Source organism: Aphelocoma coerulescens, chromosome 3, assembly GCF_041296385.1.
Source record: "Aphelocoma coerulescens isolate FSJ_1873_10779 chromosome 3, UR_Acoe_1.0, whole genome shotgun sequence".
NCBI classification, from domain to species: Eukaryota; Metazoa; Chordata; class Aves; order Passeriformes; family Corvidae; genus Aphelocoma; species Aphelocoma coerulescens.
The window spans coordinates 66,088,055-66,109,788 of NC_091016.1; the positions used below are offsets into that span (position 1 = coordinate 66,088,055).

At 37.7% G+C, this 21,734-nt stretch overlaps 1 protein-coding gene across 1 annotated transcript in view; it reads right to left on the reverse strand.

Moving 5' to 3' along the window:
- ESR1 (estrogen receptor 1) overlaps positions 1–21,734 on the reverse strand; it is a 191,410-nt gene that overhangs the window by 69,789 nt on the left and 99,887 nt on the right. Inside the window, 1 exon segment of the mRNA XM_069010653.1 lies at positions 8,049–8,239. Within this exon segment, the coding sequence (XP_068866754.1) occupies positions 8,049–8,239 (191 nt within the window).

A 21,734-nucleotide genomic window follows, 5' to 3' on the forward strand; every position in this document is an offset into this window, starting at 1 on the left:
TATTGAATGAAAGACACAATTTAACTTTATAAATCTATAACCATAAAATTGTATTTTCTACTCAAGCAACTGATTTTGAAGTTTTTATTATTGTCCTTATCTTATAATTTAATTTGGTGTTTCATCTACTATTTCAGGATTATGATACCATGTACATAGTCTACTTCTACCCCAATCCAATTTTCTAATTTTAGAAAAGGTAACAAAATAGAAAGTATATTTTTTCCTCATGAAAAATAAAAACAGACAAAAATACTCATCCAATCACACAAAATCTGGCAAGGAGTACAACATCAAGTTTCTGTTTCCCTAGCTGATAAATCACAATTGTTTTAAGTCCTTGGCACATGATTAAAACAACAGCTGTGTTAAAGGGAAAAACTCCCACAACGTATTACTCACAACCATTTCAATATGATCTCTCCAGAGACAAAAAGCATTTTCAGAGAGAGCTATAGGCATGTCATGGCCATCTTATTCCCATAGACTTTGAATGAAACTCTTGTATTTTTAGCTTCCCAGTTTATTTGAGCTAAAATGGGAAGGGATAGAAATCCACTTAAAAAACCTCCCACAACTATTATAAAGAGCCTAAGAAGCAAAAAGTATTGCAAATTGCTCTTGTGTACTCAAAATACTATCAATTGTTATCAACAAAAAAATTAATCTAACTCCCTATTTTTATTCCAGATATAATACCAGGTTTGGATCTTCAGTACCTGAGTGGTTCTTGCTATCATACATTTTTCAAGGACCTGTAATGTAGTTATCCTCACAGCACCCTTGGAAGGAAATTGTTGGTATTTTTAGTTTACTGGCAGGAGGAGGGGAGCAATAAAGGATTCTCACTGCACAGAGCATGCAGTGGGCATGGGCATCTCTAAGCACAGTGAGTCTTCTGCACTGAAGTCTGTGAAACTGAAACCTCAGTACAGGTGACAGCTGGCTTGCTAAATTATTACACTACTCTTTGACTCCAGTATTTTGACCAAAAAAAAGACCATTTTCTTCCCATGTACCACTTTCTGCTGCAAAGCCAAATCTAGTTATATTCTTCTTTAATTTACTGATCTGTATCTGTGATCCTTGGTTCGCTCCCTCATATCCTAACATCATCCATACTCTATAGTATGAAGAGTCATCCATTTTATAATCAGAAGGGTCAACCAAGGTATCTTAGTCTCTTGTTCTGCAAATCTCTAGCCCCATTTTAGAGTGGTAATAGCTGTTTTACCTGTCACACTCTCTAAAAGCAAGTGGAACAATTTAGCACTTTCCTGCAGGACAAAAATTGCATGGTTCTCTTGTAGTTTTTAAATGCAAAGTGCTTTTTTTTCCTCATCAGAATATTTTGCATTGCTGACAAGCTCAGTCCTCAGCTAGGAATAATGTGAGTCTTTAGATGAAATATTCATTAAACACTTGCAACATGTAATACTGTTTAATTTTTTGTTATTGTTGCTTGATATGGCATAACAGTCATATTCCAGAGGAAGTAAAACAACATTAACTGTGATAATACAGGATACACTAAGAACAGCTTCTAAAAGCCAGGTATTCTGTCTAGGAAGTGGGAAGAGCTTTGGATTTGGCAGACGAAACACGAATGACCATTTATAAAATCAGATAACAGTCAGTTCTCTACTCCCTGGCAATGTGTGTTGCCCAGCTTCAGAAAGCTTTTCAGTATTGCCTAGATTGACATGTTGTACATCAGCTAGGAAAATATAGTTCAGATGATTTCAGAAAGTCAGTCTCAGGGAAGAACTATCAGAGTTCATGGCTGCAATGGAAGCTGACATTGAATGAGGCTCCATAGTGTCTGTCCTGAATCCAGTTATACGTAGTGTTTTCCTCTCTAATAGGTAATGATCTGGAGTATTTCTTTTATTAATTGTTATTCATTTGTAGATGACATTTTTATGTGTTAGAAAGACAGAGGAAAGGCCAGACTACTCTGCTAGCCAGTCTGAAATAAATGGCAGAAGAGTACAGAATAAGAATTCCAAATCACCTTGGCAAACTGGAGGTAGCACACAGGAAAACATCAGCACGAAAGTCCAAAGTACAAAGGACTGGTAGTAATCTCTGCATTAAAATAGGAGTAATCATATGCACAAAACAATAAGGAAAATAAATTGTTTCTTCTCCAGAAAAGTATGCCTGAATTTATTCTGCATCACACACTGATTATGAGGATCGTGTTTTTGTAAATAAAGCAAACATTACGGTTTGATGGATATAGACAAATAGCGTGTGATGGGTGGGCTTGTCAGGTAATCCTACTGCTCTGTTCAGTACTTGTTAAACAGCATATTGAAGGAAATCATGCTTCAAGAAAAAAAGAAAACAGCAAAAAGTGGAGAACCTCCAAAGCAGAGCAACTAGAAGTGGAGAAAACAAGACATATGAGAAAATGTTGAATAAACCATGTTTCTTCAGGTTAGGTAAAACAGAATAATTTTTATTTCAAGTGTGACAGCAGTCTTCCATGCTTTAAAGGTTGTTGCAGAAAGAAAGAGAACAAATTTTTTGTAGCATGATTTGCAGGAAAATAAGTGATGACCTTAACCTGCAGGCAGGAAGATTCAAATTTCCTAGTAGCCTTCAAAGATAAGGAGAATAAAATACTGGATCAAGTCACAGGTTTTAAGAAGCAGTTCAATAAACATATATAAGGAATTGGTAGAAGTTGATCCTATCACAGGACAGAAAGATGAACTAGAGCTCAAGGTCCACTGCAGCCCTGTGATTTATTTGGGCCATGAAAAATAAGAAAGTATCCTGGATACAAACATCTTAAGCCACTATCATACCCATGCTGAATGCAGCACTTAAAATTTTCTAGAAATGTACTGCATTCAAAATTGCCTTACTAGGAAAAAAGAGGTATTGACTCTTGCCTTTCAAAAGCACTCAAATTTCTCAAACAAGATCACCATTAATTAGACTGCTGAAATTAAAAATATATGTTAGAGCACGCAATCAGAACAAAAAAAATGCAATCAGAGCATGTGTTTAACTTGAGGGACACTGGACAAAAACTACTAAACGCACAAAAATAAATCAAAAGAAGTTTCAGAAGAACCTGGATGACCACCAGTAGTTAGAGCAGTCTCAATGACAGCTAAACCCAGGCAAACTTTTCAAATCCACATTTTTTAGCCTTCAAACTTCCAACAGCCATCTCCAACTGGAATCATGTGTTTTTCACTCTGAGACCAGATGTCCATCTGCAGCTCCCTGTTGATTGGCTGTGATTACCTCTGCTAGTCTCACTGAGGTTCATGTTCTGCAGTTTGGCTGACAGCTCATAGTACCAGTGTACAAGCAGTCTTATTAGGGAGTTTCTGCCTTCTTGGCTGCAGGATCTGAGCTGTTATAAAACAGATTACAAAAATACCATCAAAACAGAAGACAAGAATGGAAAATTAAAGGGGAGATCTCAGAAACCTCCCAAATTGATACTATTGCAATTGCTGCACTTCACCATTACCTAAACACTCACTCACTAGCGTGTTTTACCAGTAAAATGCTCTCAAAGATGAAAATACATATACATTACCACCCCTCTCAGCATTACACACTTTCAACAAAGTACAGCTCTATCGCTGTGAAGTTAAAACAATTGATAACACTCAAAGTCTACTGCCAAATCCCTTGTACTTGATGGTCAGAAGGCATAACAGTTAATTAAAATCCAGGTTCAAGCCACACAATCAAAATACTTCCCAGCTTCAAGAATTCCTGCACTTCAGAGACCATTATATCTCTGTGATCAGGACACTAAAGGCAGGCCTCCGGAATTCCTCAGCTATTCATCCATCCTCAGAAGCCAACCTATTCTGGTAATTCCTCCCATCATGGAGCAATTGTTAACTAACTATATGTGAAATATCCCAGATATGAACAAAAGCTGTGAACAAAAGCAGAGAAGATGCACCTGAAAAACATCAGAAGGGCATACGAAGAGGAAATAGAATTGGGGATTTCTAAAATGCTGCAGCAGTTCTGGGATCAAGATACCCTCTAATGTAAGGATTTACCCCTGGTTTGTTCTGAATCCCTTGTGGTCCCTCAGGGTTTGCAGACACCCATATGTAGGCATTTTCTGGATGCTTGTCAGAGGTGGTATGAGTAATTCCTTCCTGTCTCATAAGGCTTGGTGGCTATCCAAAAAACAAGGGAATTAGAAGGGTGAAAGAATGTGTGAGTCACAAGGGGATTTTTAATTTGTAAACGGCACTTCTAAGGCTCATGTTGAAATACATCATCCAATTCTGACATCCAAATTTTAGAGAGGCTGTTATGGGTGTGCAGGAATGAGTAAAGGTGCAAAGATAATGGACTCAGAAGATAGAAAGATATACAGCAGGAGACTGAAACATTTTAGTTCACTTGAGATATCAAGGTGATTTGATTGACTTGATAACGATTTATAAGAACTTTCCACAGCAGAAAGACAGTAGTTACTAAGACTGGTTCATGGAAGTGATGTAAAAGCCAATGTAACACACCTTAGAAAGGTAAATTTTTAGTATATGGGAAGACAAATCAGAATAAACCATCATTGTAAGAAAACTCTTGAGCCCATAGATCATGTCTGGGCACCTTCTAAAATATTTACCTCCATCAAGTTACTGGGCTTTGTAGATGGATAGCATATAAAGTTTATATTGAGAGAAGAGGAGAATTACAGATCAAATGGCCCTTCTTGGTCTTAAAATTCGTAAGAATTTTAGTAGAGAAGTACAGTGTGCTGTGCTGTGGCTCCTTGTCGTGCTTCTGAAATGAACTCCCTTGACCAAAGTACACTCCTGAAGACTACGTATGCTGGGTGAAGAGTAAAGCACTGTCACCAAGCAACGTGGTATTCTTGGTGTCCTGTGACGTTCCTCTCCCATGAAAGATTGTACTTTAATATCACTCTGCACTGAGATTTCTCAAAACAAGGTCCCAAATCACTTTTGGGACATAGACTAACAAAACAGACTGACATAGTTTCAGGAGGCAGTTGAGGTTTTCCACAAACCATCTGTTTTTTAAACAAAACTGAAAAGTTGCACATATTGAGACAGTTTCTAATTCAGATTACTTTTCAAGCTTTAACTTCTTGACAACAAAGAAAAACACCTTAGCATTTAAGACTCACAAAATATTACCAGGAACATTCCAGATCCCCTGGATAAAAATGAAGCTATTTATTGTCACCTCAGGTAAGCCCCAATGCAGATGTGAGTTTTCACAAAATTTCAGCATATACTTATGCAGGTAAATATAGATACCTCAGATATCACTGAGAGTAACAGAGGAAACTGATTACCACATACAGCTTGTTTGTGTCTGTCCTTACTTTTTCCTGTGGTTCTATTAAGAACAAGATAGAATACTTGACTACAGTCTAGCAGGGACATCAAGGTTCATTACAGCAATTTTATGAAATCTCTGATGAGAAGTACAGAAATAATCATCTCTGCATCTATACACATATATGAGAAATACAGGTTAGCAAAGAACAAAGTAGCACAGTTATCTTTTCTGAAACAACAAAAATCTTTCCTTAAAGCATTTTGGTTTATTTTTGTTCATACTAAAAAGTTCTGTGAACCTCAACAGTGTTTAATCATATGATTGGCAGGAAATTTTTCCCATTTATTTTAGGAATGCAGAGCATATATACAATGCAGTATACATAATAAGTCAAAAATATATACAATAATATTTAGTCCACATATTCTTCTATAAATACGCCTGCATTCATTCCTAACTATCTGATCACTACATATTTAAAATTATTATCATCTGCAGGTACATGCATGTTTTTGCATCTATTCTCAATCTAAAAATTACTTTCATTTTCATCAATTGGACACATGTTCAATGAGAACATGTACTTGCTGAAATAGACATCTCTTCCAAATCCAGTAGAAAATTCAAAAATTACCTTAGTTCATCATGACTGGGTACCTATGACTTTAAACATTCTTCAGAAGATTTTCATGCCATCTGTGATCAAATGATCACAATTCTCTCATAAGTACTCATGTCCTCGAATTATTTTTTTATATTTGTGGATGTCATTTTTTATGATAACTTAATCTCAAAAGAGGTGGATCAACTGGAGAAAGTACAGAGGAGTTTAACAAATGGGATCAGAAGTCTAGAAAGCATGCTCTACTGAAAGAACTTGGTTTGTTTAGTCTAAAAAAGAGAAGACTGAAAAAAGATATGATAACAGTCTTCAACTATGTGAAAGGTTGTTGTAATAAGCCCTCGTCGTGCCCACAGGGGATAGAGCAAGAAGCAAGGAGCTTAAATTGGAGCAAATGTGACTTACAGATCATGAAAGACATTTTATGGGGTACTGGAAACTTAAGCCTTAAGATTTAAAAGCTTACCTACTTAAAAATTACCTTAAATATATATATGTAGCAAGAAGCAAATTTACTAACTAGCCTTTAGCATAGCACAAATAGATAACAGATCCATTGTGGTGGACCACAACATTTGTCCATGAGGAGGCCAGGGAAAAACCACCAAGTGCTGACAGCCCAAGCTCAGTAAACAGATTCATTTCTTCTTCCACAATGGCCAAAAGCTGAAGATGTGTGCTGTACAATTACTTGATAACTCTTCCTTAAAGCTATTTCAATTTCCACTTTGTTGTGACTCAGTTCAGTTCAAGCACAAGGACATAATTTCAAAAGTCTAAGAATAATCCTGATTTGGTCAGGGGAAGTGAAAAGGAAAAATAACAAAAAAAACCACAATAAGGGAGCTGTTCTGACATGCAAGTTAATCACTCTGATGTGAAGAAAAAAGCATTTCACCCTTTCTCCATTCAGTGTTGCTTATTACTGACCTCTGGTTTTAACCACTTACTCTTTTAAAAATCATTTTAGCGTGTCTGGACAAACAGAAATACGACTAACTATTGACTAATCATCAACATTCAAATAATTCCATCAATGTCTACCCTTCAGCCAGTATTTTACTTTTTCTCTTCAAGGCAGGGAAAATTCTGAGCTGAATGCTGGAAGTATTATTTAACTCACCTCAGTGCTAGTCATGCAACACAACAGGCAAAAATCACACCTTGTGATATGAGGTAAAACTGTTCCATACTGTGTTTACTGCAGTAAAAGAAGCAACAGAAATTTTTGTGCCTATGTATCACCTGGAGATTTAAGAAACTATAGAAACCTAAATAAAGCACAGCACTTTACAAGTTTTCTGTTGTAAAGGAAGAAATCTATTTTCTTCTCTAAAACTTAGATACTGAACAGTACCTGTTTTTTCAGTAGAATTATAGTTACTTCTTACTCAGTTTAAAAGATGTTGAACAAAGCAAAAAAAAACATCTATTCCACAAAGTGACAGGCATTTAAATAAAGAATCATCTCTGTTACAGTAACTGACACTGTTTTTGTTAGATGCCCTTTACTCCACTAGCCTTTTTAACTATGACAAGACTGTGAACTAAACCATTCTGTGTGCAGTTCAAAGCCCTGCTTTGTTGACAGACACAAATAATATTTCATCAAGGAAATATTCCTTTTCAATACTTGCTCTCAAAAGACATCTGACATCTTTAAGGAGTTGAGATTTGGATTGAACCATCTGGCTAATGGAGCACTAAATTAAGATTAATAAATCAATCAGCAGGAATTAATCATCTGACAGGGAATTCTAAAATAAAATGCCTTGGAGAATAGGAGAGATATGCATAGCCTGAAATAGTGGCCATCTTGATCCAATATGGATTTTTAAATTAAATTTCTCACTGCTGCCATGGTCTGATATACCTAAAGAAACAACAACATAGAAAAGCTTTTCCTTCCCTCATTAATGTTGGACTAAATAACAACATATTGTATATCTGCTAGAAGCATTCACCAAACACAGAGCTAAGTCTATGTGGGAGAGCACAACAACTGCTAATGAAAACACAATCAATGTCATTGTCCCGGACCCGGGTTGCAATCTCAAGTATCTTCAGTTTCCTCAAGCATAAAGAGTAAAGGTGACTCACTTGAACAGTTTATTACCTTGAATACTCCTTTTGAAAAAGGCTTTGCAGCCCTCACAAGACCAGACCCCATAGTGGTATCCTGAGGCGTAGTCGTTGCAGACAGCACAGTACCGCGTTTCCTTGGTGGACTCCATGGACAGGCTCCCCTTCTCGTTGGTACTGGACATCCTCTCCCGCATGCTGTGGCGCCTGTTATCAGAACTTGGTCTGTTGATAGCAAAAAAAAAAAAAAAAAAAAAAAAACACAAGCACAGTTCTTTCAGGGAGGTTAAGCTTCATCCACTGCTTCAGGCTGTCAGAAAGAAATCTTGTTTGTTTGAAAACAACCAATAGACAAAAGAAAAATGTTTTTATCTACTGCCCTCTCTCCTAGTTGGAAAGTCACAGAATTAGTAAGATATGGGGGAGTTTCTCATAAATCAACCTGAAGTTACTGGGTATTGTACCTTGAAAAATTAAAAAGCTATTTGATAAATTAATCAATTTTTCAACATCACAAAGGAATACAAAAAAACCCAGCACTATTTTGTGTACCTGCTCCTATCCAAAGGTTTCAGCATAACTGCAATATCAGCAGCTAGGTCAAGAATCTGAGTCAAAAATCACTTGATGATTGCACCTGAATTAGTTTAATTATTAACTTAAATTATTATATTATATACACCTAAATTATTAATGAAGCTATTTTCAAGTATTATTGCCCATTTAGAGATGCAAGCTTTCCTTCACTTGTCAAGATCTAATACTGCATAAAAAAGTGCCTATTCTCATTACAATAACACTTTCATACAAATTAAGAAATGGTTTTAGCACAAAAAAAAAAAAAAAAAAGAGAGAGAGCATATTGAAAATTGTTGCCGAAGAACTTTTGTTCCAGCGATACACAAATGTTTCTGCACATGTCCTAGATATGCACATGACTGGCATGTGCAGGATGCTGTGCAGGTGAAAACTAAACAGATCTATCTGTAAATGGCAATAAATTCACATCCAACTGAACCTGGTAAGAGGCTGTTATGGGTAGTTGCTGCACACATGGTCTGCAACATTGAAAAAGCTGAGAGGATGTGAAATTGCCAAGGGAACCACCAGTGAACTCTGGGATTGCCCCTGGAAGGCAAACAGTTCTTGCGAAACATGCTCTTCAGTAAGAGTCTGCACTAAAAATTGTTCAGGAGACAAATACCATCGGGTGTGACAGCACCAGACAAGCTAAAGCATGAAGAATCCTACTGTTTATAGTAATTACCCACTTTCATGCATGCTTTAAGTGATGATTAGTAAGCAGGTGGCTTTTATCTCCCCAGAGTCTCAACATTTTCTCAAACAAACATATCCTGGTTTTGAGCCTAGGAGACTCTCTTTCAGATTTCTTCCTACATACCTAATTTTGCCTTATTCCCTTCATGAGCACAGCAAAACTTGCTGTTTTGATGAACCGAGACATCTGGCACCAACCACACCTTCTTGCTCCAAACCCGTACTCCCCAGCAGCTTTCTGATTTCCTTAGGTATGCTCAAATATCTCATGTAGCCTAAGTTCCCTGACATCTCCAGCTGCAGTACCTCTCACCATCCAAAAGCTTTCTACCAGCCAGCCAAAGGCACGCTCTCACATGTGCTCTCAGCCATCCCCTTGAGACTTTATATATATAATCTCTGTCCCCAAATATGATATTAATTCAAATCTTTTCAATGAAAATGTATCAGTTATTAGAGACACATGAGGTTTTACCATGTTAGATAGCAGAAACTACTACTGGCATCATTCAGGAAAACTGCATTTTTTAAACCAAATGTTCTTTGCCAAGACTTATACTTCAACTAATTTTGAACATTTACATAAATAACTTTTTTTTCCTTTGGAACTGGTGAAGAAGTGAAGAATTGTAAAGGGTGAAGTGCTGACATGACACATCTTTGGTTTTTCAGTGAGACAGGAAAATTGAAGAATGTCACAATTGACAACATGATTCTATGAAACTAAGCAGGGAAAAAAGTCCTTGCGTATTTTAGATGCTACAATGTAAAAAATTAAAATTTTAAAATGTACCAAAATTAACACAGTATCATTAATCAATCGTTATGGGCACAACACATACATTGTCCATTTAATTACCTTTTCCAGCGCCACAAGCCTATCTAACTATACTTTTTTATTCTTCTCAAAGTTCTGAACCTTCCTCTGAATTTGCGTTATCCCAGTGCCTCATTTAATTGACTTCTTTTCTTTTTCTACTGATCAAAGCTGTTGTTTCTTATCTTCTCCACTCCATTCTCCTCTGTCTGCAGCTTTATCACTCTGTCAGTATAACTTTAAATAAACCACGCTGTGGCTTCTTTATAATACATACTCTTAGGTGTATATAACAACAAGAAAGTTTTAAATATTTGAAGTAAACCAGCAAGCAATCTAATAACTGTCAATATAATTTTAATAGCAATAGGCTAATCTGTTAGGTACACATGACGACTTGATAAATGTTCATAATCTTTGATCAATTTTTTTAAAAACTGATACAAATATGCATGTTACACAAGATAAGGTTCCTAGAATTATTTTCATCTCAATAAGAAGTACAAAGAAATTAAAATTTTGCACTTTAAAAAACAGTACAAGAAAAAAAATTCAAGTTTCCAAACAATTACATATTTCTTTAGGTGTGTAGCAGTTTTCCAACATTACACGCTTACTAAAGCAATCCTAGTTTCCCAGTTGGATATGAAAGAAAACTCTTTCATAGGTAAAACCAAAATTAAGAAATACCAAAAAGTATCAGTCATCACTGATCTATCAGTCCAGATAAATTAAATTTTCATCTTTTCAGAATATTCATCCTTTTTCAGATCAAACCTAGGTTTGCAAACACATTTTTATCAAAGTTATACTTAAGAATAATAAAAAATTACTCAAAAATTACCTGAAACAAAAAAAAAGCTTTTTCTAATGTAGAACAAATTTAAAAATTCATTAAATATGTACACTCCAAATAAAATAAGCTGCATGAAAACACTAAGAAGGAAGATGCAGTAAAGATAAATATCTTTTCATGCTTGTGTGGAGTCTGTCCCACAGGTTCTGTCCATCCTCAGTCACACAATGAGACCCCATTTCCACGCAGAGGCTGCAGGCAGAAGCAATGAGAGTTTGTTCCCTGCAGGCACTCCCAGGGTTTGTGGTCCCAGGGATCACAGGGAAGCAGTGCCACTACTCACACCTGCCTGCAATGCCCATAAGTGTCAAATCTCACTCGGGTCTCCATCACCTTCCTGCACACCAACTTGCTACATCAAGAGAGCACTATCAATCTGTTAACACAGACTTTCAAAAAGCAAAAGGAATCTAAACATGACCTTGCTGCTTCTCACCCTCAGAATCAGTGCCACTCCAGCACCACTTGAGCAAGGGTTTGCAAACTGGCCCTGCAGTCATCACATTCAGGCTTTGGTGAACCACAGTGGGAAGCACACTAAAATACCCCTAGCCCCATATTCCCCAAAAATAACATCCTTTCCGTTTATATAGCAGACATAAAAGCTGGTAATAAATTCAGTCAAGTAATTATTAGAGGAGATGAGGAGAAAAACTTTTTATGAAAAGAAGATCCCAATAACAGATTGCCAAATCAAAGTAACGTATCAGATTTCATCCAGAAACCAGCTGCTAGTTAGTGCACATCACAGACCACTGATGCTGTGTCCTGACAAAAAAACCGTAACAGTCTGCTCTTCATCCAGTTTTCAGCTGGGTTTCAAGGGTTGGTGTTCTGGAGAACATAGTACAACAACCCAGCTTAATAACTTTGGCAAGACCATCATTCCCAAAATACAAGAGCAGAAACTTTTCTACAATTCCCTTTGTAACCTATGCAAACAATAATAAAAAAATAAAAGACCAAAAGATCTTGCCAACTATGTTTACCACAAAACCCCACAAATTAAAAAGAAAGAAAACCCCAGACAAAGCCCTCTCTCCAAGGCCTGTGCAAAACCAGAACAGATTAGAAAGCTAAAAAACCCCAGAATTTACTTCTCATTTCCAAATGTAATAAAACGTATGTAATGAAATGTAATCAAAATGCAAAGTGTTTGGAACCTACAGAGCAGAACAAACTTGTCTTCCACACTCACTTTCATGTTTCACACTTCAATGAGTGTGTAAGGAAACAAAGACACCTCTACACATTCACTCATCACCTGCAGCTCTGAATCAGAACGAGATTAGTAACCCTATGTTGACTGCAAAGTAAAAAGAAACTGTACATGAGACAATTAAAGTTTTATAATGTAAACTCAGTTTTTTTACATCAAGATAATCTGACTGGCAGGCAGGATGAAATTAGGATAGCCCAAAGTACACAATCCACACAACAGTGAGGTAAGGCCCAATTTATTCACAATCCCAGCTTTACCTGAAATAAAGAGATTTCATAGTAGGAGGGCTTAAGGGAAAAATTATATAAGCAGTTAAATAAGACACCTTGAGAAATTCTAGTTTTCTGAATTTATTTTCAAACAAGAAAGTTTAATATGCAGCTTCTGACTCTTTCTTACCTGAATGGATGAAAGTTCCCAGGGCATCCCTCAAAACTAATGGTCATTTCAAAAGCAGTCAAGGTCTAACACAAATGCATTTCCACACACTCTACTTATTATAACACCATTCTACCATTCCATATGAAATTAATCTGCTGTTAGAATGTAAACTTCTGCATGGGGCAAAATATTTACAAAATACTATTTGAACAGAACTAAGTGCTTGGAAACACAAGACATCTCAAGAAAAAGTATTGCAATAGCATTGACCAAGTATATAAATAAACAGAAAACTGCCAAATACATTAAGGACCTCAAAACTATACTCGCAAAAAGTAGCTCCAAAGAACCTGAAGAACAATCATATGCCATCCAAATGAAAGTGTTGGCTTAAAAAAATACCCCAAAATGTCTAGGGCTGTAATTAAGCTAAGTACAACTTGAGGACAGAGAGAGAAAGCCTTACATGAAGTTCTATCTCAAATGGACAGAATCACTGGGTATTTTAGGCTAGATGGAACCTTGGGAGGTGACCACATGCCAAACCAGCATTGGCACAAGACAGGCTACAACCATGAAGATGGGCTCCAGCAATGGGAGCAGACACTGGCATCACTCCATGGCTGATATTCCACTGGTGACGAAGATCAGCTAGCACTCACCCTGGGACCTGATTGTGTTTCCTGATCCATGGCTCTGAGCACATGCAACTCACACAGCTAAATTCTCTTTCTCCCCCTCAAAACAGGATGGTTTTGCCTTGCATATCTCCTGCCTGCCCCATGCCCTGGGAGAGGTCCACTTAAACTGGCCAAACCCTGCCTTGGAATGTGAAGCTCTTCAGCAGTGAGAGTTGTCATGTTGATCTTTGCACCTATGGCCTGGCCTTGTTTAGGTAACTAAAATATACACAGGGCTTTCTTGTCCCACTATCCTCAGTTTATTCCCTGGTGATCAGCAATGTCTCTGGGTGTAGCATCAAAACCACAAGTAATAAGCATTTCCCTTAGACAACAGTGCTGTCCCTTCCAGCTTAGTGCCTGCCTCACTGAACTTGACATTTAAGTTCACCAACAATTTCTGTATGGGATAAACATAGCTGTGAAAGTTTGACACCCTTGGGTGAAAAGAAGCTGTAGGCTGAGAAAGAGCTGCCCATAATTCATACCTCTAAATGGAATGCATGACTAGCTCCTTCTCTTCCCTTTCCCACAGCCCTGTGCCTTCACAAGTGTTCCTGTCAAGGGAAATACAAACTGTAATCAGGAAGACCACCAGAGCAGAGCTGCACATCAGCTCCTCTGACACCTAGACAAGACAGGAGGAGACCATCCTGGCAGAGAAATGCTGCTCTGGTCACTTATTCTCATTTATTTCATGGCTTTGGCTCATATCTTGTCTTCTCCTTTAGGGTAAGTGCAGGGACACCTCAACAGGACTACTTGCATAGAAAATCCCAAGCTGATGTAGTAAATGGATGAGGTGAACAAATATTGACATAAAAAACTGAGGAGAGAAAATACCAAGAATGAATTTAAAAATAACAGAATATATTTATGAAGGCCAAATAAGAAAAATGGCAAGGAAACCAACTGAAAACTGACAGGCCTCACTGCAGAAAAAAGAAAAAAATATAACTGACAAAAGAGAAATGTAAGAAAAATAAATGAAAATAAAGTTATATGAAAGTTGAATAATAAAATAATTTTAAATGCTGATAGCATTTCACAATGTATCAGCAAATGTATTTTGTAGTCAGAAGACACTGAAATTTAGAACTAAAATGAAATACAACTTAATTTGGTAACTTAAATAAAAAAACTTATGTAAAATATCTTGGTATTGACCAAGAAACAGTAGTGTTGAGGACAAGCTCTGGCAACATGAAAATAAAAGCTTATCTTCTTAGGTCATCAAAACTTCTTATTTGACATGAAACTAAACATTTCCTTTGGCATTAGTTTTATCATTTTCCTTCATTCTTAATCTGGTTAATTTTAAAATGAGTGATTGAAATGCTACATTTGGATATGCCAAAAGTAAACCACTCCATGTGTGCAGAAAAATGTCCTCTAGAACTACCTAGGAAAGTCAGTATAAATTTGAACATTCTTTCAGTCCTTTAAAGCTTCATTTTTGTTAAATTTTATTTTATTTTCAGATCTGTCACTAATATTTGCAGACTGCATTAAAATCTGGAGGGATGTGTTTATGCACTGTCACTGAGTGGTCTATGACATCTCCAGCCACGTTTCCTGAAGGTTCTATGGATGGGAGAGTAAAGGAGCCCAGACTACTTTTTCATTGTCTAATACCTGAATTCAGATGTTTGCAATACTTCCCTCTCCCATACTTCCAGTCCTTGGATTGGTTTTCTATGGTTTATACATGTGAGCTAATAATTTTGCAGCAGATTCCCTTGACAATATAAAAGTTTGCCCAGCTTTCTGAAAAACGTTGAAGTTTTTCTTTGAAATGGCAGGGGAGTGAGGGATGGGTTCTAAAATGGAAATAGCTCAATCTATTTGTCAGTTCTATGGGTCTGAAATTCAAATTCATACCAAAACAATCTTTTGAATAAATACAGAGAAATTGATTCATTCTGTTTCTCAATGCTGTTGGAATCTAAACTACAGCTCAATTACAGGGTCATTTTCATTATTCTTAAGTAAAGAAAGCTGTACTTCAAGGAATAACCCAAAACTGAAATAATTTCTAAGCAATAGCAATTTTCTGGTTTTTTTTCCATTATGCAGAGAAATTTAATAACTTCTTTCTGTACATAAGGTGAATGCAGAAACACCCACACATAATCTTTATATGAGTATACCTTAGAAAATGATTAAGATTTTAAACACCGGGTGGTTGAACTGATTCTTGCAAATGCAACTCAAACCTTAATTTATGTGTCCTGTGCATATGTATGTTATCTTCAATTATGTGACCATACATTTCAGAGTGCAACAGCTCATCAGTGCATCAAATAAAAAATAATTCATTAAATGAGCAGCTACTCTGTCTGTGAGGGTTTTTTTCCATGACTGTTCAGTGTCTGGTGCCTTATTATCAGCGCATTGTCTGAATTCAGAATTAATTTCCTCCCAGTATTTCCATGCCACTATAGCAATTTAGCAGCTGACAGGCCCTAATGAATATATTTTTCCAACACTCTTCTGAGTTGAAAGGATAAAAAATGAGACTGAGAGAGATTAAGGTCAAAAGTATATACTGAGTTATGGGCAACCTGAGTTTTTAAGTACTCGCCATTAAGTAGGTTTTGAATGTTCAGAGTGCTACTTTTCTTGTCTGCAATTGCAAGAGCAAATGTTCGACACTTACATTTATCAGACTGTAGGACTTCCATTCTGCACAAAGAAAATTACAATACAACACGAGAATGCTTGTGAAGTTTGATTTTAATGATTTCTGAACTTTACAGAAGCATTTGTGGCAGAATTGGACAAAGAATTTAGTTCTTCAGGCCAGAAATCAGCTGCTTCCACATAATAATTTTTGCCTCTTTCCTTTTTTTAGTTATCAGCCTTTGGGAAAAATGAGTAGAGAATTTACAGTGACATATTTCACTATATGACACATTCCACAGGTGATTTTTTTCATATATTGGAACAGCACCCCACTTATGATTACCTTATAAATATAGAAATAAGGATAATAATAATAATAATAATCACAAAAGAACCAAATAGGATTTGCACAGGTCACCTTATCTTGGGCTTAATAAAATTACAAGTTTGCAAATAATAGCTTTTTGTAGCTTCTCACCTTCTAAAGAGGACATCTAGAAAAACAAAAATGTTACCTTTTTGCCTCACAGAGTCACAGACAGCAAAGCTGGGCTACGTTGGTGGACCCTTCACTTGTGTTAATGCAGCACAGGATGACAGATCACTCTCATGCAGCAGCAGAGGAAGGATGTCAGTGACACCCGCTAACTGTTGTGTGTAGTGAGGCTACAAGTCCTTTTTTCTACTCTATTTTAGGAGAAGTGAAAGTTCTTAAACACACAGAAGGTGCTGCCTTTGCTGTCAGTGGGAACCTCTGCTCTGTCCTCCCACAGATGTTCTTTGTCTGCTGCTCTCATTTGGCACATCCAGCCCCACTTGTTCCATTCTTACCTTCACCTTTGGGCTTTTCCTTCTAGCCTCACCTCCCTGTCTAGAAAGGACAAACTTCCCTCCTCTAGTGCCTGGCCTGACTCTGCCTGGCTACTTCTCTCATGCCCAGACTCCCTGCAGGCATTTCATCCAAAGCTCTCCTTCTCTCTCTCACTACTCACTTTGCTCATGTCCTGGGCAGGACAGCTCCACTCTTCTGCCTCTCTCTGTACCCCAGCAACCCAGTCTGCCACGATTATTTAGCTTCTGTAATCTTTATAAATAATCCATTTTTTCCTGTGACCTGACCCACCAGTTGCACAAGCACATCCTGAGATTTTTAACTAAAGAAGATTTGAGGGACCTTAGTATTGCCATCTCTTGACCACATGTAACTTGTTAATCATACAAGGACATAAATATATATTTTTTACCAAGGCTAAATTTAAAATTTTTGCAATCCTGTGGTGAGCAGCTCTTTGTAAGTGCTATCAACTATCCACAAGAAACTATGAAGTTTTTTGAGTGAGTCCTATTAGAATTAAAAATATAAATAAATCAAACAAAAAAAAAAGACAAATATTTCTTAGTAATACCTTTAAAGCTATGAAATGTCATTTATGTATAGGGCCTCGCCTTATATAATTTGAAATTCTGTCTTTTCTCCTCTGGAGTGGGACTGCTTCTCTTAGAATACAAGCCTTCACAGTAACCACTCCCCACAGCCTGGGGTTTTGTGTGCTAGGACACTTTGCCCATGGGATAAAATGAAGGCCAGAAGCCATCAGCTTTGAAGAACCAATTGAGAGATGCCATGCAAGCCATAATGTGTAATAAATGCCACACTATTTTATGCCAGAATTTAATTTCTGAAAAAAGGGAAAACATTATTCTCCTATTAATATTTAGAAGACTACTTAAATCACCACAGAAATCTAGTTTCTGCAAGGAAAAAGTTCAGACAAGAAAACTTCTCTCCCTCAATTTTCAAGGAAAAGATATTTACAGTGGGATTTTCATTTTGCAGAAATATTGATTTTTAAAGATTTGACAGAAATATATTCAAGCACCAAAGCTTTTCTTTTCATGCAAAGCACATTTACAAAGAAAAAACCCATGTTTAGAATTAGCAAAAAGAATAAAAGACACATTCATAGGCACTGTTTTGCCATGTTAAGCAGGAGGAGAAATTGCTGAAATCTCTACCAGCAGCCAAACTGCCCTGCAGTCTCAATGTGACCTAAGTAATGACAAAAGACCCACAGAAATTTTATACTCTGCACCCACTGTACAGTTGCATCCAGTAAAGCACAGGCAGAGCATCACTTAAAAGACCACATATCTAGACCTGCCCCACAGGAACTTGTTTTAACTTGCCCTTACAATATCTCCAATGATTAAGCCTCTCTCTGTGAACTGTCTGCTGCTTCACTGCCTCATGGCCAGCCCAAGTCCTCTTCTGGAAATTAAGGTAGTTTGCCCTCAGCTATTTCCAGTTAGCCTGGAGAACAATTCAGATGCTGCTCTCTTGATACACATTTTCCCTTACATTTCCTGCTACACCACTCCTCTGCCTCCATCCTTTCTTTCAGAGTGTCCTTTCTAATTCTTCTGCTCTCATAAGGACTTTGTTTGCCCCTTAGCGAGCCTAAAAATCTGAAAGAGGCCTTGCCAGTCTCTCTTAGAACAGCATATTGACCTGTTCCTGTGTTTTTCTGTTCACAGAATAAAATTTGCCTCTTCTGCAAAAGATTACTCTGATAGCTTGTACATCACTTACGATTTTCTCTTCTACTTAGACTGTTTTTTATTCTGATGTTCTTTACTTACTAATTCTCCAGTTACTGTACTCGTTCATTAGTTTTCTCCTTCCCAAAGGCTGGATACTGCACTGATCCTTAGAATTTGAGAAATATTTAGTGTTTCAGATTCTATTGTGGTAAGCAGCACTAGAAAAATGTTCTCTTACATACTTACATTTTAAGTGATTAATTTACAGATCTCTGCTACCTGTAACAACTAGCAGATAACTTTTAGTTATTTAAAAATTAATGATAGTGTCTGATCTGTGGAGTAAAATCTCTGCAAATTATTGTTTTCATGTATCTTTTGAATCCCTGCTCACTGGATGATCCCTCTACTCTTCAAGGAAAAACACCAGTGGAAAAAATACTTTTAACAAATTCCCTAGGATATAAAATAATGACCAGACAAATTGTTTAGGGTTTTTCTGCTCATTTCTACCTTCTGCCGAGTGCAGTTTACCCTGGGCACAATCTGTCTCTGACACCATCTCTCAGTCCCAGAGACTCTGCTGCATGAAGAGTCATATAATCTGAGGAACCTCATTCTGTTGTCTTAAAGCGTGCCAAATTTGATGAAAAAGCTGCTGACAAAGTGTCCCTGGGTGCTGCATAAGATGATTTTCTGGCAGCAATACCAAGTTTCTCTGTGGCTGTGTGGCTCTGGAGACAGGAGCAACAGGGCCCTGAGTGTGGCAATCAGCTGTGCCCACAAGTGTGCCAAAGTGGAGTGCTCAGCAGGCAAATGCTCTGGAAGTGTGGACTTAGGATAGCTCACTTAAGTGTAAACAATCTGAAGAGTAAAATGTTTGAAAAGCTGAAAGCATGAACAAACCAAAAGGCCAGCTTCAGCCAACAATCTCATGTACATCCTGTACAGCTTTCATGCTTTTAGAAAGTCCTAGTCAGCCTTGTCTCCACCAAAGTTATTCTAACCTTCAAAGACTCCACTGAAAATTGTACCCCTGCATTTCTTACAAGAGTCTTAGAATTATAATATGGCTTTTGTGAAAAGGCTGACATTTATCCTTTCATAACACATCCAGAAGTCTTTTCTCCAGGTTTCACTGTTCCTAGTAAACTTTTTTCAAAATTACCCAGACACTGGACTACTTTTATTTTTTTCTTTTTTTAATGCTCAGATAAACTAGCACAATCCAGCCATCTGAAAGGAAAAGGTTAAGTGCACTCAATAGATTGGAAAAAGGTATTTCAGGAAGTGCTGTCAGATTCTTACACTTACCTCCAAACTATTTCAAAGGTAAGTGCCAGCAAAAACACAGGAATCAGTCATAAATCTTTCTTTACTGTGCCTTTATAGGACTTTTAAGTGCTCATGTGATCCTTCTATTCTTGGGCATGCCCTCAATACAAATATTTCGGATGCACACACCAAATTTAACCACTTATCCAAAGGTTCATTAAATTCCTTGGAAAATCTTTCAATGACCATCATTAAACAGGATATTTTTAAGAAAAATGTTTGAAATATTTAAATATCCTCATTTACATCACCCTCAAAAAATTGTTAACTAGGAATGCTGATTGCATAATGCAACATTATAATTTAGATACCGTTGTTTCAAAAATTTCAACCAAAACCAATCTAACATTTCAAATTACATTTCTTTAGAATGAAATCTTAAAATGTTACTTTAAGGGGCATACTGCATTTCAAAATGAACTTTTGGAAAAAAACACTGGTACAGCCACATGTGGTCACAACAAAGAAATCTGAGGGCTTTAGGCCACAGGAAAATAAACCTTGGTGAAATAAAAGACTATTTAAAGTAGTGCTTTGAAGTTCATTAAAGTGCATGCAGACCTCTTGAACCAGCTAGAGAAGAGACAAAAACGTTTTCCCAAACAGATTGCCACCAGGCCATCTCCAAGCAACTCTGTGCCAGCTGCTTGCAAGAATACAGGAAAAAAAGACTAGGCAGGGATGCCAAATGCAAAAACACAATGGGCAGCAGAGAAGGAATGAGGCACTTGGGAAAATCTGACATCTGCTTGTAAAAATGCTTGACTACTTGCCCCAAGCAAATAAGGTTTGTCTGAAACTCCTTGTTTTTGTCCCAAAACAGTAATCCCTAGGACCAGAAACTCTGCAGTCCCTTGGACTAATGGCACACAGTTTAGGGCCCAGTGAAAGAAAAAAACAGTTCCTGAACATTCAAACCCATTTGTGCTTAAGTTAATTTCATCAAACCAAACTAATAAATACATATATTTATGGTAAAATTTGGGGGAAGATTATTGTGGGAGTTACTGAGAAACCCCTGAAGGACAACACAGTCATTGGTCACAGACAGCACAACTTCATGAGAGGAAAGTCCTGCTATTCAAACTTAATCTCCTTTTATGACAAGGTAACACACCTAGCTGATCAAGGGAAGCCAGTTGACATATTATTTTTGGATTTTAGTAAAGCTTTAGATACTGTCGCTCATAGTGTCCTCCTGGACACACCGTCCAGCTCATGGCTGGATAAACACATTGTGAGATGGGTGAGCAACTGGCTCAAGGGATGGGCATAAAGCATTATAGTGAGTGGGGTGACATCAAACTGGTGGCCTGTTGCTAGTGGGGTAACACAGGGCTCCTGCAGAGAGACCTGAACAAATTAGAGGGCTGGGCAATCACCACCCTTTACAAGTTCAACAAGGGAAAGTGCACCTGGGATGGGGCAACCCTGGATGTACGGACAGACTGGGGAATGAGAGGCTGGAGAGCAGTGCCACGGAAAGGGACCTGGGTGTCCTGGTCAATGGCAAGTTGAACATGAGCCAGCAGTGCCCTGGCAGCCAGGAGAGCCAAGCGTGTCCTGGGGGGCATCAGGCACAGCATCGCCAGCCAGGCAAGGGAGGGGATTGTGCCAGTCTGCTCTGCACTGGGGCAGCCTCACCTCGAGTGCTGGGGGCAGTTTTGGGGGCCACAGTATAAGAAGGATATAAAGCTGTTAGAGTGTCCAAAGGATGACCAAGATGGTGAAGGGATTGGAGGGGAAGCCATATGAGGAAGGCTGAGGTCACTTGGTCTGTTCAGCCTGGAGGAGACTGAGGGGAGACCTCATTGCAGTTGCAACTTCCTCATGAGGGGAAGAGCAGGGGCAGACACTGATCTCTTCTCTGTGGTGACTGGTGACAGGACCCAAGGGAATGGCCAGAAGTTGTTTCAGGGGAGGTTCAGTTTAGATTTTAGGGAAAAACTCTTGACCCAGAGGATGGCTGAGCAATGGACCAGGCT